This window comes from Typopeltis vanoorti, chromosome 19 (assembly GCF_054136105.1).
Source record: "Typopeltis vanoorti isolate ZY-2024b chromosome 19, IOZ_Tvanoo_1.0, whole genome shotgun sequence".
In the NCBI taxonomy this organism is placed as follows: Eukaryota; Metazoa; Arthropoda; class Arachnida; order Uropygi; family Thelyphonidae; genus Typopeltis; species Typopeltis vanoorti.
This window is the reverse complement of record NC_143567.1, coordinates 2,352,233-2,369,829: the sequence shown is the minus strand read 5'-3', so window position 1 is coordinate 2,369,829 and position 17,597 is coordinate 2,352,233. Positions and strand designations below refer to the sequence as shown.

Genomic DNA, 17,597 nt, shown 5'->3' with positions numbered 1-17,597 from the left:
ATGATATTTTGGGTTTAGGCTTCACTGTGGTTCTTGTTCGCCTTTTCAAATTCCTGGCTGTTATGAACGACTTTTTGCTGTTGTATAAATGTTGGCAGTTCCATGGACCATTGCTAGAATTAATACATTTTTTAAATGAGAGAAGTAAGGAAAACATTTAATGTTACCCAGATTTTCACTTGCTTTCCACACGAATTCCATATTCTTCGTCTTTTCTCGCTTCTCCTTGTCTTGATAGTCGATACGGCCAAGAAATAAGCCATCGAAATTCATCTGAAAACGAAACATTAGCACTTAGTTAAGCGCAGAACACTAAACCAGGATGCAATCCATCCACTTATTCCCAAATATAAATTTTAATAAAATTGTCTTAACATAACAACTATTAAGAACTTAATTAAGATAATACTTAGAATAGTTAAGTAACCAGAGAAAATAAGCCAGCATACTGTTTTGATAAGAAGTACGTTATCAGAAGCAAACAATATTTCTGTGTATGTATATTTTTCTTGCAGAAATCCTTTTTGAACTCACAAGACGATGGTAAAAATCTCCATCACCGAGGAAGAAATCTTCATTCCTGCATGCGCTGGTGACGAGTGAAAATCTTGTGTCTCCTTTCTCCGAGTCTCATATGACACTTTCCAAATTTATTCGCTAACTTGGAATTTGGGAATCAGGCCTAAAACAAACAGACACTGTGAAATCTGCATTTCAGTCAGTTATGCCCGATATTATAACTGAAGAGGGGCATCGCTCTCTCTCATAGTAGAAGACCCGGTGCGACGAGACTTACTCCCTCTAATACGAAGATCCACATTACCTTGATCCAACAGCCCTAGTAAAATACTTCGTGACCATCCCAACAATCATTATTCTATTACAACCTGATTTTCTGGAGTAGCGCCACCAAACCTGATGCCGACATTCAGTGGAGCGCGTGATATAACGCACCTCCCACTCAAACAAATTCAAAACAGAATTATCCGAACAATGTCTCTTCTCTGGCAAAACTGGAGCCCATTGGCACATCTACTTCAAATGCCCTGTTAAATAATAATAACAACACACTCTGTACCTTCAGGGTCTCTGCTTATTGGAGACGTGACATGGCTTGAAAAACGTTCCATTTTGTTCTATAATCCATTCGTCTCGGGATGCTGAAAGTGTCACTCAGGCTGTTTGCACATAGAAGACGAATACTTCAGCCTAATCCATGCACAGTTAATTAACTCAACAACGACTATTTCTTAGTTATAAACAAGGCAGCTATCTTCATTTTCATACAAGACATGATAGCATAAACCCTTCTCTTCAATCAAGAAATAACTGGCCTTTCAGATAGAAGGTGAGAAGCCGTCTGCTCCAAGAGCATCATGACCGAAGGGAAAACCTGACCTCTTCCATCGAGATTGGAATGAAATAAAGTATTCGCTAATCTCCTGAGTGATCAGATCAACGGCATTGACTTCGTGAATTAGTAAACAGAACAGCTAACTTTCGTTCTCATGCAAATACTTTTTGATTCCTTTATGTACGTAATACAATCTTTGATCTGAGACCTCTCCGCATAGAAGAAAAGAAATAGCATAATTTATTTATCCGGCGATTTCTGTCCCTTCAGGGTGTGAGCATATTGAAGTGACTCGAAAAAAGTTCATTTTCTGTTCTATAACCGCAGGACTCCAAGATAACCTAACCCTTAGTTAAATGATCTAACTGATAAGCTTAGGCGTTGATGGTTATTCATGACTTATTTTTCACGGTATTAACAACACCACAAACACTTTTATCCACAAGGATGTTTTATTAATGCTAATATTTCGCTGGTTTTTAACTCAGCATCATCAGAGCACAACACACATGTAAACGCGACAGTGAGTGAGTGAAACAATAAAATTGCGAAAGACAAAAGATCTAAAGTCCTATTTTTGGCGCCCTCTAACGAAAAAAAAAAAAAAAAAAAAAAAGGCAGCAGTTATCCAGGAGTTTTTCTTAGGATAACCGTCTCCCAAATTTTTGGCAAATTAATGCAACCATATTTGTTAAGGTTGGGAGAATTCTTCAAAGCCATTGCTGACTCAAAAAATAATCTTTCAGATCTATAACGACTCCTAAATAGCACATTCGTTTTCCTCCATCTAATCCTGTGTGAAGGAGTGTCCAAAGCGTGGTCTGCCAGTCCCGACTTGCCATAGTAATAGTAGCGAATGTATCTTTCATGTTCTTCCAGGCGGATGTTCACTGATCTTCCTGTTTGCCCATAATAGGCCAAGTCACAGTCACATGGAACTTCATACACTCCTGGGTGTACTAAAGGGTGAAGTTTATCCTTTGGCGAGCGGATCAGAGTTGCCAGCTTGACGTGAGGCTTGAAGGTGGTGCGAAGGCCATGTTTCAATAATACTTTGGCTATCTTTTCCGATGTACCTCTGATATAGGGAATGGAAATGGTCATGTTGTATTCTTGTGTATTGGGGGGGGGGGGGGCAGAGTAATGGGCCTATGTAGTATTTTTTCTATTTTGTAGGGATTGTAGCCGTTGGCTAAGAACGTATGGCGTAGGTACTGGAGTTCAGTGGTCAGAGCTGTATCGTTAGAACAAATGGCTCTGGCTCTGTGTGTAAGTGTTTTTAAAATGCCGTACTGTTGGACTGGATGATGATGTGATTGTTTATGTAGGTATCTTCCTGTGTGTGTAGGCTTCCTGTAAATAGAAAAAGATAGTGATCCATCTGAAAGGCGGGTGACTAATGTGTCAAGAAATGGTAGACAGTTATTTGATTCTTTTTCCACTGTGAAGTGAATTTTGGGGTGTTGGCTGTTTAGGTAGGTGACAAAAGCGTCCAAAGTGTCTTGTCCATGGGGCCAGATGGCAAACACATCGTCTACGTAGCGCAACCAGACTTGTGGCTTGTACGTAGCTGTGGTAAGTACTTGGTTTTCAAAGTGTTCCATGTAAAAATTTGCTAATGGGGGGGAGAGGGGGGAACCCATTGCAGTACCATTAATCTGTTTGTAGAATTTCCCCCCCCATGTAAAGTAACCTGCATTCATAGTAAATTGAAATAATTCAAAAATGTCTGGGGGAAATTTAGACTTGATTAAATCAAGAGTGTCTATAAGTGGTACATTGGTAAATAGGGAGGTGACATCGAAACTAACCATTATGTCTGAATTTTTTAGGATTAGATTTTTAACCAGTGTTTTGAAATGGATTGAATTTTTAACAAAAGTAGAGGAGTTGCCAGTAAGTGGGGCAAGCGACTTAGCTAAATGCCGGGCCAGTTTATATGTGGGACTATCTATGCTATCAACTATGGGGCGTAGGGGAACGTTAGTTTTGTGGATTTTTGGTAATCCATAAATACGTGGTGTTTTAACATGAATTGGTTTTATTTTCCTGATGATTTCTTTGGGCCAAGATGTCACTTTTTTCAGTAATTTTCGGACTTTTTTCTTTTGCGACATTGTAGGGTCTCGATGTATACTTTGATACGTGGAACTGTCACATATCAGATCTTGCATTTTTTTGTTATATTCTTCTTTATTCATGATAACTGTTGCATTTCCTTTATCGGCTTTTGTAATAATAATATTTTTATTATTATATAACTTTTTTAGGGCAGTTATTTGCTTATGTGGTATATTACTTTTTGGCGGCTTAGCTTTGTTTATAATATTTGCTATGTCTAGTCGCACGTTATTGGCCATTGCTGGCGGAAGATCGTGAATACCCCGTTCTACTTTCATCATAATTTCGAGTTTGGGAATTCGTTTGGGCGCGATGGCAAAGTTATGTCCTAGACCGAGAGCGTTCTTGGCTTCTTCAGTGAGTGTTTCCGACGATAGGTTTACGACCACGTGGTCTCGTTGAAGTTGCGGTCGGGGCTTCGTATGTTGGCACTGTTGTAGTAGTTCAAATTTCTTTAGGTGCTTGCTTTTAACTTTTGTGAATTCTTTTTTTGCTGCAACTTCGGAGATCTGCTGTAGGACAGTCCATATTTCAGGATTTAATACGTTTATTAGTTCTTGTTGTAGAGCTGTGATAGAGCTGTTTAGCTTACTAAGCTCTATGCGAGTAGCGGCGATTTGTTCTCGAAGAAGCGCTAAACTCGCCCGTCGATAAATACGATGTGCCTTTGCCGATTGCAACTTTTCTTTGAATTTCAGAAACGATGGAATAATGTCGTTGTCGCGGCATCGTTTAAGGAAGGCTAACCGGTTCAATTTTCTGGACAATTTCAGTTTTAACTTACCGAACCGTCGCGCTTTGTAGACAATATCTTCTCCGTGTAGAATCATTAATCTAACTGATAAGCTTAGGCGTTGATGGTTATTCATGACTTATTTTTCACGGTATTAACAACACCACAAACACTTTTATCCACAAGGATGTTTTATTAATGCTAATATTTCGCTGGTTTTTAACTCAGCATCATCAGAGCACAACACACATGTAAACGCGACAGTGAGTGAGTGAAACAATAAAATTGCGAAAGACAAAAGATCTAAAGTCCTATTTTTGGCGCCCTCTAACGAAAAAAAAAAAAAAAAAAAAAAAAGGCAGCAGTTATCCAGGAGTTTTTCTTAGGATAACCGTCTCCCAAATTTTTGGCAAATTAATGCAACCATATTTGTTAAGGTTGGGAGAATTCTTCAAAGCCATTGCTGACTCAAAAAATAATCTTTCAGATCTATAACGACTCCTAAATAGCACATTCGTTTTCCTCCATCTAATCCTGTGTGAAGGAGTGTCCAAAGCGTGAGACACTCCTTCACACAGGATTAGATGGAGGAAAACGAATGTGCTATTTAGGAGTCGTTATAGATCTGAAAGATTATTTTTTGAGTCAGCAATGGCTTTGAAGAATTCTCCCAACCTTAACAAATATGGTTGCATTAATTTGCCAAAAATTTGGGAGACGGTTATCCTAAGAAAAACTCCTGGATAACTGCTGCCTTTTTTTTTTTTTTTTTTTTTTTTCGTTAGAGGGCGCCAAAAATAGGACTTTAGATCTTTTGTCTTTCGCAATTTTATTGTTTCACTCACTCACTCACTGTCGCGTTTACATGTGTGTTGTGCTCTGATGATGCTGAGTTAAAAACCAGCGAAATATTAGCATTAATAAAACATCCTTGTGGATAAAAGTGTTTGTGGTGTTGTTAATACCGTGAAAAATAAGTCATGAATAACCATCAACGCCTAAGCTTATCAGTTAGATTAATGATTCTACACGGAGAAGATATTGTCTACAAAGCGCGACGGTTCGGTAAGTTAAAACTGAAATTGTCCAGAAAATTGAACCGGTTAGCCTTCCTTAAACGATGCCGCGACAACGACATTATTCCATCGTTTCTGAAATTCAAAGAAAAGTTGCAATCGGCAAAGGCACATCGTATTTATCGACGGGCGAGTTTAGCGCTTCTTCGAGAACAAATCGCCGCTACTCGCATAGAGCTTAGTAAGCTAAACAGCTCTATCACAGCTCTACAACAAGAACTAATAAACGTATTAAATCCTGAAATATGGACTGTCCTACAGCAGATCTCCGAAGTTGCAGCAAAAAAAGAATTCACAAAAGTTAAAAGCAAGCACCTAAAGAAATTTGAACTACTACAACAGTGCCAACATACGAAGCCCCGACCGCAACTTCAACGAGACCACGTGGTCGTAAACCTATCGTCGGAAACACTCACTGAAGAAGCCAAGAACGCTCTCAGTCTAGGACATAACTTTGCCATCGCGCCCAAACGAATTCCCAAACTCGAAATTATGATGAAAGTAGAACGGGGTATTCACGATCTTCCGCCAGCAATGGCCAATAACGTGCGACTAGACATAGCAAATATTATAAACAAAGCTAAGCCGCCAAAAAGTAATATACCACATAAGCAAATAACTGCCCTAAAAAAGTTATATAATAATAAAAATATTATTATTACAAAAGCCGATAAAGGAAATGCAACAGTTATCATGAATAAAGAAGAATATAACAAAAAAATGCAAGATCTGATATGTGACAGTTCCACGTATCAAAGTATACATCGAGACCCTACAATGTCGCAAAAGAAAAAAGTCCGAAAATTACTGAAAAAAGTGACATCTTGGCCCAAAGAAATCATCAGGAAAATAAAACCAATTCATGTTAAAACACCACGTATTTATGGATTACCAAAAATCCACAAAACTAACGTTCCCCTACGCCCCATAGTTGATAGCATAGATAGTCCCACATATAAACTGGCCCGGCATTTAGCTAAGTCGCTTGCCCCACTTACTGGCAACTCCTCTACTTTTGTTAAAAATTCAATCCATTTCAAAACACTGGTTAAAAATCTAATCCTAAAAAAATTCAGACATAATGGTTAGTTTCGATGTCACCTCCCTATTTACCAATGTACCACTTATAGACACTCTTGATTTAATCAAGTCTAAATTTCCCCCAGACATTTTTGAATTATTTCAATTTACTATGAATGCAGGTTACTTTACATGGGGGGGAAAATTCTACAAACAGATTAATGGTACTGCAATGGGTTCCCCCCTCTCCCCCCCCATTAGCAAATTTTTACATGGAACACTTTGAAAACCAAGTACTTACCACAGCTACGTACAAGCCACAAGTCTGGTTGCGCTACGTAGACGATGTGTTTGCCATCTGGCCCCATGGACAAGACACTTTGGACGCTTTTGTCGCCTACCTAAACAGCCAACACCCCAAAATTCACTTCACAGTGGAAAAAGAATCAAATAACTGTCTACCATTTCTTGACACATTAGTCACCCGCCTTTCAGATGGATCACTATCTTTTTCTATTTACAGGAAGCCTACACACACAGGAAGATACCTACATAAACAATCACATCATCATCCAGTCCAACAGTACGGCATTTTAAAAACACTTACACACAGAGCCAGAGCCATTTGTTCTAACGATACAGCTCTGACCACTGAACTCCAGTACCTACGCCATACGTTCTTAGCCAACGGCTACAATCCCTACAAAATAGAAAAAATACTACATAGGCCCATTACTCTGCCCCCCCCCCCAATACACAAGAATACAACATGACCATTTCCATTCCCTATATCAGAGGTACATCGGAAAAGATAGCCAAAGTATTATTGAAACATGGCCTTCGCACCACCTTCAAGCCTCACGTCAAGCTGGCAACTCTGATCCGCTCGCCAAAGGATAAACTTCACCCTTTAGTACACCCAGGAGTGTATGAAGTTCCATGGACTGTGACTTGGCCTATTATGGGCAAACAGGAAGATCAGTGAACATCCGCCTGGAAGAACATGAAAGATACATTCGCTACTATTACTATGGCAAGTCGGGACTGGCAGACCACGCTTTGGACACTCCTTCACACAGGATCAGATGGAGGAAAACGAATGTGCTATTTAGGAGTCGTTATAGATCTGAAAGATTATTTTTTGAGTCAGCAATGGCTTTGAAGAATTCTCCCAACCTTAACAAATATGGTTGCATTAATTTGCCAAAAATTTGGGAGACGGTTATCCTAAGAAAAACTCCTGGATAACTGCTGCCTTTTTTTTTTTTTTTTTCGTTAGAGGGCGCCAAAAATAGGACTTTAGATCTTTTGTCTTTCGCAATTTTATTGTTTCACTCACTCACTGTCGCGTTTACATGTGTGTTGTGCTCTGATGATGCTGAGTTAAAAACCAGCGAAATATTAGCATTAATAAAACATCCTTGTGGATAAAAGTGTTTGTGGTGTTGTTAATACCGTGAAAAATAAACCTTAGTTAAATGATAATGTACAATACGTTTACAACCCTTTGTGAAAGAATGCACATTTAAATAACCCAAAATGACAGATGCAAAGCCTAAAATGGTGATGCTGTCACTCAGTATTTTAGAGTTTCTATTCATCTCATCTCACCACCACACACACAGAATCTTGTTTGAAGATGCGAGACGACAACAGTCCCCCCATGAGTGTTCTCACCATATGAATTTTCTCATGAATTCTTCTTTAATCACATATTACTGGTTGTTGTTAACAAAATATCGTCGTTGCGCATGGGCAAGGCATACAGATCAATGTAGATCGGAGCTGTGGTGTGACAAGCAACGCTACACACTCATCCAGTTTAGTGGATGCGTTTAGGTATGGAGGATGCGAGAGAACTTTTTTTTTAACTGGGTGCGGTGTGGTTTGGTGGTGGCCGTATAAAGATGTATATGGCTTTCCGTAGTATAAATCAGATTCGCTATTTATAGTCCATGAAATGATGAGTGGTAGTTCCTAATTGATTTTTGGGCAGGTGCCCGTGCATCCTCCAACTAGGTAATTCCCCATTTCAGAGCCAAGATTGGAAACATATGACGCAAGAAGAATAACATCGGTATTCAGATTGACTTCCAATGCTGCTTCAATGAGCAGAGCAGAACCCTTGAAGACCCCTTGGAGAAATTGATGGAACACCAGTGGAATGAAACAAAACACAAAATTAGGACTGGGGTCCCAGAGGGCTCGCTTCATTATTGGCAGGTGCTAGTGGTTTAAACGATGAGAGGAAAGAGAACGCCATAGATTTACCAAACTAATTAGGTAGACCTTTGGTAGATCTACAAAAATGAATTACTGAGAATTTTTTTTCGCGACTCATTGTGATTCCTGAAGGCACATCGATACGATATTAATTCCTTTCTGTTACTAAGAAATGTTTCCATCATATCGGCACTTATTCGATGCCTCTCGCTACAGTAAAGTATTGTGCAAGCAGCCGCTGTTGCGCTTGCAGAACTGTTGTAAGTTGGGCACAGTCGACCACATTCGCCCGAGTCTAAACTTCTAAATTCAAGGAACTTGTAAAGGAGAGATAATGAAATTCGAACTTGGCACTTTTCACTCACCTCCTCTCCAACGAAACCGCAGATAAACTTATCTCTTAATTCAAACCGTGCTGTAATGCCGTTTCATATTTTTAAAATGATGATGCCTTCAAAATATATTTTTAAGGTTGTGGTTATTATCTATTCTGAGACAGAATAGATAATGTCTTACATGTTTATTTAAGACACATTAATATATATATATATATATATATATATATATACACATACATACATATATATATATGTATGTATATATATATATATATATATATATATATATATATATATATATATATATATATATATATACATACATACATACATACATACACACACACACACATATATATACATACGTGAGTCGCCTGAAAAGTACTCGGCCTAACAATGAAAAAAAAAAAAAACGAATTTACAATTTCAAAATGATTTTTCAACATAATCTCCCTTAAGACTAATGCATTTATTCCAGCGATGCTCCAGCCCATTATCCCGTCCCTGTAGTGGTTCTCAGTAAGATCTGCCAAATACCCGTCTACAGCTGCAATCACCTCTTGATTCGAAGAAAAACGCTGACTATCGAGGAAGAGTTTTAGTTTTGGGAAGAGATACAAGTGAGGGAGCCAAATCTGTGGAATAGGGTGAATGTTCCAACAATTCATAGTGCAGATCCCTTAATTTTCCCATTGCCAAAACACCTTTGCGGGCAGGTGCATTGTCCTGATGAAAAATGATTTTTTTCTTCTGAAAACCGAGTCTTTTTTCACGAATGTTTTCGTCTAGTCTGGTTAAAAGATCGGAATAACATTCCCCGATTATTGTTTTACCCTTTTCAAGATAATTAATAAACAAAATGCCTTTAGTATCACAAAACACAGATACCATGACCTTTCCTGTTGATGGAACCGACTTTGTCTTCTTTGGCGCTGAACAACCGACTTCTGTCGACTGTTGTTTGGATTCTGGTGTGTAATGGTGAATCCAAGTCTCATCCATAGTAATAAATTAAGGCACAAAATCATCAGTTTTATTCTTGTTAATGGTTAAACAATAACCGAGGAATATTATTCTGAACTTTTAACCAGACTAGACAAAACATTCGTGAGAAAAGATCTGGTTTGCAGAAGAAAAAAATCATCTTTCATCAGGACAATGCACCTGCCCACAAAGATGTTTTGCCAATGGGAAACTTAAGGGATCTGCACTATGAATTGTTGGAACATCCACCCCATTCCCCAGACTTAGCTCCCGCTGACTTCTATCTCTTCCCAAAACTAAAAAAATCTTCCTCGCTGGTCAGCGTTTTTCTTCAAATCAAGACGTGATTGCAGCTGTAGAGGGGTATTTTGCAGATCTTACTGAAAATCATTACAGGGTATATTACGCCTATTACGGAATAATGGCGCCGGAGCATCGCTGGGATAAATTTATGAGTCTTAAGCGAGATCATGTTGAAAAAAAAAATACGGCATGCTGAGAAAGGCCAGATTTACTATAGTTATTAAATTTAATGTGTAAGGCCGAGAACTTTTCAAACCACTCACGTGTACGTACACACACACACACACACATGGGCGGAGGTCCTGAAAGTTCTGATAAACACGTAGAACAAAAAATAATATTAAAGCAACTGATATAACCACAAGAAAGAACATATTAATAGCAGAGCTAAGAAGGTAACATATGTTCTTATATCCGCGTATGTTTTTTCTTGTGGTTGTATCAGTTGCTTTAATGTAATTTTTGTTCTACGTGTTTATCAGAACTTTCTAGCCCTCATTCGTATATTATTACTCGAATTGGCTAAACGAATGTGAATATTACAAGCTCTTTCTAACCGACATTTTGATGTCGAAAAGTTTTCTGCAATGGACACATATATAGTGAAAAAACTAATGGCTTTACCTTCTATTTTGTTATGTTCAGTGAAAAGATGCAAACGCTCTTTTCATCTCTTCGTACGTGAACAAATACGCTTCCTAGTCAAGGATTCAAAAGTTGTTCGCACTGCAGCTTCTGTGCTTTAAGGGTTGTGTGTTTTTATCTCTCCTTTCTTAATTAAGGAAGGGAAACAGTTTCCAAGGGAAGGAAAATTAAGCTATAATTTCTGCTTTCGTTACAGGTGATGATTCATTAGTCGAATGTCAGTGAAAGATTCGGATTAATTAGAAAGAAAACGTTTAATGCTTGTAACGCAGCTCAACAAAAGAACTTTGGCGTCTCGAGTTTGTCTTTTCTTAAATTTGTTGGTCGTAATTTTCAAACGCAAGTAGCAAAGTTGGAAGCTTGAAAAACGCTGCTGAAGCAAGCAATAAGCATTGCAGTTTGAATCGCAGACATTTTCAAACTGTTTATTATGCAGTAAACACCGAAGGAATGTTATTTGCGCGGCTTTTATGCACTACACTTCGGGAGATTAGAGCTACCATCGAAATTTCGCTTCATCCTCAGATTACGGAGCGGATACCAAGGTTTATTATTAATATTATTGCAAATCTCCATAAATACCACGCATTTCATGTCACAACTTGATCATGTCAACACATTAATGTTGACATGATCAAGGTTATTCAAATGATTAAAGGATGGGATTTTGTGCAATTCAAACCACTTTTTTTTTAGTGTTCCTTCATTGGTGGATTGTAGTTGTAAAGACTCAGTGGATTCAACAACTGCACATGAGGCGTAGCATTCTCGTCTAGCAAATGAAATTGAGTGCGGAAGATTTCTCTCACAATTTAGCGTTTAAAGCAGTCCATATTTAGTATTGCTGCAAAAAAAGTAGAGATCAGTGTGTTTTGTCAGTCTATCCATCCGGAAATAAGTTTGCTGATGGATAGATTGATTATCAGGACTGTTAGACTGAGGACACAAAATAAAAAAAGGAAAACGAGTTTAATACCGGTAATAATGAATGACATCTCGAAACGAGTTTGTTCGTCAATTTTTTTTTTTTTTAAGTTTATTTGCTTGGTTGTTCGTTTAGTTAACTAAAGACAAAAATGATCAATTACATCAAAATTAGGGGTATGTTATGAATGGTTTGGCGAATTACACTAACCAATGAAAAAAAAAAAACTTTCAAAATTTTAGCACCACTGAAAATCTCCTCCCTGTCGGGAAGAACCATTTCGCTTATTTCGATGATGTGAGTTCATGCTCAGAACCGAAACGCACGAAGATACCCACGAATATATTACAGACTTCATAATTCTCAGCTGAACTGCTTTCATTCAGGTGCGCATCTTTAATCTTTAGAATGAAAGGACCAAGTTAAGCATCGTGTGTTAGGTAGTTGATAGATAGAATGTAAAACATCGCACTGTGACAGTTGACTGCAACAATTTTAATGCTATTCTCACTTCCGAACTTCATCACGGTGGTGATAAATCCGAATCTATTACAAATAAGACTATATTTGCAATATTTGGCCATATTTGCTAAGTAAATATGCGGAAATACATCACATACGGACATGCCGTACTTTTAATGCCTCTTCGTTAGTTATTCTCCGAAATAAATGGATTTCCTTCAGTCATTTAATCTTGTTAAAACTGCAGACCGCAGTCCTTCATATTAAAAGTCAAGGTATTCGGCGTTTTAGAAAACAGAAAACAAACAAAGAAAGAGGAAAATTTTTATACAAAACTCAATGAAGCGAATACTTTCAACTTTGATGTCTGAATCAACAACCCGTTTTCATTATTGCCGATGTTTGTTGAAATCGTAAACAAACTAATCGAGAAGCCAAATATTACAGTTTGAAACACACAGCGCCAGCGTATTTCAATGACGAGACTGCTTTGAGAGCACAAGTCACATGTACTTCCTTAATGACTTACTTTCATTGAAAAAAGAGTTCTTAAGGATGCGATCCTTCTTAAGAAGATGCTAGTGTCGAAGCACGTCGCTGAGTAACTGAAAACAACAGAGTCTTTTAGCCTTTCCAAAACCAAGCACAAAAATAATTTCATTTCAAAGCAAACCGACGACAGAAAAGTGATTTTGGTGCACTCGCAGAGCGGGGCATTAAGACCCTCTGAAGGAGGACGCCTCCCAAGAAGTTCTGAGTTCGAATCTCGTCTTGTGCGCGATGTACGAAGGCACATTTCAAATGCCAGCGTTAACTGATCTTGTAAGGATGGAGGCAGGATTTTCTTTTTCCTTATTTTATTTTATTTGAAACAGGAATGGGAAATCACGTAATTGACAAATTCAGTTATTAGCTTTACGACAGCCATGGGTTCAATTGCACGACCAGCAAAATGTCGAAAAAGAAAAAAATAGTCATGCACTCGAAATAGACTCTTAATAAGGATCGAAATAATGATGTATAGTAGATTCATCGTTGCGTAATAATCCTTTATGGGTTACTTACAAACCCGAGATCAATCCAAATTTTTTCTTCTTTCTTAAATAAGTTGAAATGCTTCTCTACAACAAGAAGAGTGTACTAACTAGCCTTGAAGCACTTTATGTCGTATCTTCAGACTACAGAATCTTTCTCTCTTTCTTATGCAGAAGATATTGTTTTACTGACTTGTTAGTTGTAAATTTCTAAAATAATAATAAAGAACAGTGAAATACTTAAACGCGCAAGAAAAGAACAATAATACACATACCGCCTAGAAGTTTTCTTCCGAACTCATCTGTGCATCATTGATTTATTCACTCATTTGTTTTCGCAGAGATATACCGAATTAAATTTTTGAGCCTGTGAAGATTTAGCTGCTCGCAACATTCCTTCATGAAAATATGATAAGACTGGTAGAAACTGTCTTACTAGATCAGTACTAATCTTCGATAGGAAAGTTGGTTTTTCCATCTTAGCTTTCTGCTTTGCTCTCTCCGTGGACTTTCTTTTTCAGGGCTCATATTTTGGTCTTGAACCCCCTCATTACGTCATCGAAGTATGTCATTTTTGGTTTTACTCTTGTCCCTTTCCCTGCGAGTTTTCTTTCAAAATATTTTAATTTTTTCCACTTGAACATATACAGAGCAAAACACTCAGCTTTTCGTTTTGCAATCGAATTGTCGCAATCTTTTTTGACTTCAACTCCCAAACAGAATCTTTCATCGTCGATTCACTTGTAAAATATTTTCTCCATCCCATTCCATCTTCAGGCTCACTACTCTGTCACAACTAAAATATTTACGAACTGTTAATCCTTTTCATCCGTCTTTTTTCCAAAGGCTTTTTCCTTAAAAGTCGTGTCATGAACGAATAAATATACTTTTAAAATCCTGTTCTGAGCTATGAAATTTACATTTAAATTTAAAATGGCTGTCGCATTTCCTCCTTTCATTTCCTGCCACTTCCAAAACACACATTTTATTGGGTATTTTGGCGAAAGCTTTGTTTTTATTTTCAAGTTAAAATCAGAAAAATCGTTATCCCTGATCAGGATTATCGACATTGATTAAGATAGGTTAGTTTAAGAGTAAGTCACCTGTGCGAAGAGAGACGCCTGTTCCCTGGAGTGGCCAAATGGATCAATCTGCCAAGCGACACGAGGAACACCGCACTGTCCAAAAGAATCTTTCAGTTTCCTAAATCCCCAGCTCATGTTGTCAATAATGGAACTGTAGTGGGTTGTTGCTTCGTCGTTCATGCTCCATCCTCCACCTATGAATTCCAGTTGACCTAAAGAAGTTACACGAAAATTAAGAATTTGAGAATAAAGAATGTATAAGAATGAACAAACATCGATTGGTTAGAGACTTATGTCATTTTTTCATAGCATTACCAAATAACAGGGATAATTTATGAGTTGCTGACACCATACTAAACTTGTTTGAACTGAATGTTATTGAACTTACCGTTATATACAAGTTTTTGTACTTGATGTCTGATGTAATCCGGCTGCTGGTTCCACCATCTCCAAAAGAAGGCAGTTTCTACGTAAATGAACTTCTTTCTTGGGTCGTGACGCAATTCTTCCACAACAGAATCCAAAATGTATTGAACACCTGCTCTCTGGATTGATTGGTTAGCTGGAAAGAACATTGAGCGTGTGAAAATTAAGGTTGAGTACGACAACGTTTGAATGAGTGCACTTCTTCTTTAGTAATCTATAATTTAATGTTAATAGAGCGATATTTTTAAATTTATCCTTCAGGTTAGTGCAGAAGAATTCAGAAATTAAAACCAAAATAATTTACTTAAAGCACCATAATCTATCGGCTCTTTCTTTTACCTCCATAAAAGTATTGGTCGACTGTTTTAAGCCATCCAACATCATTATGTGTGTGACTCACTATGTGGACATTTATCATTCCAGGTTTCCCTTGAGGACAGTTCTATAGGAATCGAAAAGAGAACCATGAATATCTTGTCAGTAAAGGAATATACAGGGTGGCCATAAAATAACTTTCCCTCTTTGGAGGCATCTGTAGTTAAATCCAATAAACGGAATGAGACCAAATTTTATATTGAGAGTTTTGAAGGCATGGAGAGATGATTTACGCGAAAAACAGATTTAGTACCAAAAGTCGCCGATAGGAAGTCTCAAAATAAAATTTGGCCTCATTCCGTTTATTGGTTTTAGCTACAGATGCCTCCAAAGAGGGAAAGTTATTTTATGGCCACCCTGTATAAATAGAAACAAAAAAGCTACAAACGGCACTTTAAGATAAATAATAATAATAATAATATGTAAGATAAATAAATAATAATAAATTATTATTAACTGGGTATAATAATAATAATCTGGAGTTTTTACAGACCCTTAATGCCCACGACCTACCCAGATTGATTTTCGCAACCTACTTGTTCTGGTGGCTGGTCTACATGACTGCTGATTTTCCTACTTAGTTCGCCTTCCACCTTCGTATGAGCCTGGCTAACTTATCGTCAGCTCAAAAGCCCAAACGAACGTACCTCACCTTCTAGAACGAGGTTCGAATCCAAGTCGTTCCGATCAAAGGGCATAGCAGACAGCGAATGAGCTACGAAAGAAGAGCCTACGACCACTTATTTACGATAACAATAAAAAATAATAGAAAAAGAAACATTTGTCCATGTATTGCGTAATTAATTGTATTGACTGTGAATCGCATGTAATTCAAGAAGTTAAAATATCCAGGTACTTATCGATATTCTTCCTTTCTCCTTATTTAATTTGCTAACACAGTGGGCTAACTGGAGACTAAACTCACGTGAGAATCTTTCGTGAATGACTAATAAAGCTTACGAAATGGCAATATTTTGAATTTAAATGATTCATGAAGAATAGCTCAGAATTTTTATATTACAGATACTGCACGGCATAGTTGAAACTAACTTGAAGAACCAAAAGGATATAAAGGACGTTCCTTGTTTATAACGTCATCTGGATACGGAATACCTGTTATGGCAATGACCACAGAAATAATTGTAAGGGATACTCAGTTGAACTAGTTATTAACTTTATTCACATGCATCAGAAAGAGAAAATGTAGAACAGTTAGTTGAATTTATTTAAAGTGACTGATCGAATAAGTCTCAGAATAAAATAGCAGCCCGTGTCCTTATAAATGGATCATTATCCATTTGTACTGTGTACGTGTAATGCAATAAAGTCGTATCCACAGTTTGTTTTGTTAATTCATTAAATATTCGCACATAAAACTGACTGAACATTTTAGTGACAAATTAAGCAAATTATTTGACGAGTCAGGAGTCTGAATCCAAGACTGACGAAGAATGAGTCCCCTGAGGAGGAAGGAGGTAACTAATTATAACTGAGTATAAAAATGTATTTTTGTAGAAATACGCAGTTTCTGTTCTATTTAACATTCAGTCTGTCAGGTCAAAAAATCTGACCAACACTTATTAAAAACGTCTTGTAGATTCTTGTCATAAATCAATAACCTTTGACACTGACCGATCTGTACGACCGAGTGATTCTTTAAAATTACGCTGAAGCAACGAATGCCATGAGACGAGCGTGTTATGTCTATCGATCGAATATCCTTGGAAAGAAAGTCCTACCATCTGCACGCGAAATCGATGAGATCGTATAGAATTGGCAGAGCAATTCAACTAAAGGGACGTTATATCCTCGCGCACTAAATGTTCTGTTGACGTGGGTAGCTGAACGGATATTGCCTCCACTCTCCAGTAATGCATGGATTGTCGGTTCGAATCATCTGATGTCCTTGAATGCCTGTTTGGTTGGAGATGAATTTTATCACTCGGTGTGAGCCTTCTTATTTGAGAGCCGAAGTGCCTTGAAAAGGTTCTGTGTGTACCCTCTCTAGAGCAAGGAAACCAGATTGTCTTACCCTTAGGTTTTTCGCAATACTGATTACCTAATTAGTTCGTGTTTAGATTACAATCACTTACAATAGCGCAGCTTTACAACCTTCGTGAATTGGAGTGCCTTAAGAAAAAATCTGGATTCAATTCAGGTGAATGTGTCTCTTCGGACTGAACTATCGCTGCATCATTATAATGAAGCAGTTCGAGTCTTCGCTGGGTTTCTAAATTGTAATCTTTTTTTATACCTTATAGCATGTTTCCTCTCGCTCTGCTGTTGTAAACCAGCGGTCGTCAAACTGAAGTGTGTTCTCGAATGCGTAATGATTCTCAGCTTCCTCCCGTAAACGGAGGACGCAGCATCAGGATCGACCACAAGCGCAGTTTATTTCAACTTCTGCTTTTATGCTGTTATTATAAAAACGAGTTCTTCGTTAGGATTGGGTGGCTTGCGTGTTATAACTGGACTCGGCTACCAACGCACCAC

General features: G+C 37.8%; 1 protein-coding gene across 2 annotated transcripts in view; it reads right to left on the bottom strand.

The window, feature by feature from the left end:
* LManII (Lysosomal alpha-mannosidase II) overlaps positions 1 to 17,597 on the bottom strand; it is a 77,104-nt gene that overhangs the window by 45,484 nt on the left and 14,023 nt on the right. For both annotated transcript variants that reach the window (XM_090408954.1, XM_090408952.1), the window contains exons 2-5: positions 15,069 to 15,171; positions 14,692 to 14,865; positions 14,322 to 14,515; positions 168 to 273 (exon numbers count right to left, since the gene is read on the bottom strand). In XM_090408954.1, coding sequence (XP_090265080.1) covers positions 168 to 273; positions 14,322 to 14,515; positions 14,692 to 14,865; positions 15,069 to 15,171 — 577 coding nt within the window. The remainder of the gene's footprint in view (positions 1 to 167; positions 274 to 14,321; positions 14,516 to 14,691; positions 14,866 to 15,068; positions 15,172 to 17,597) is intronic.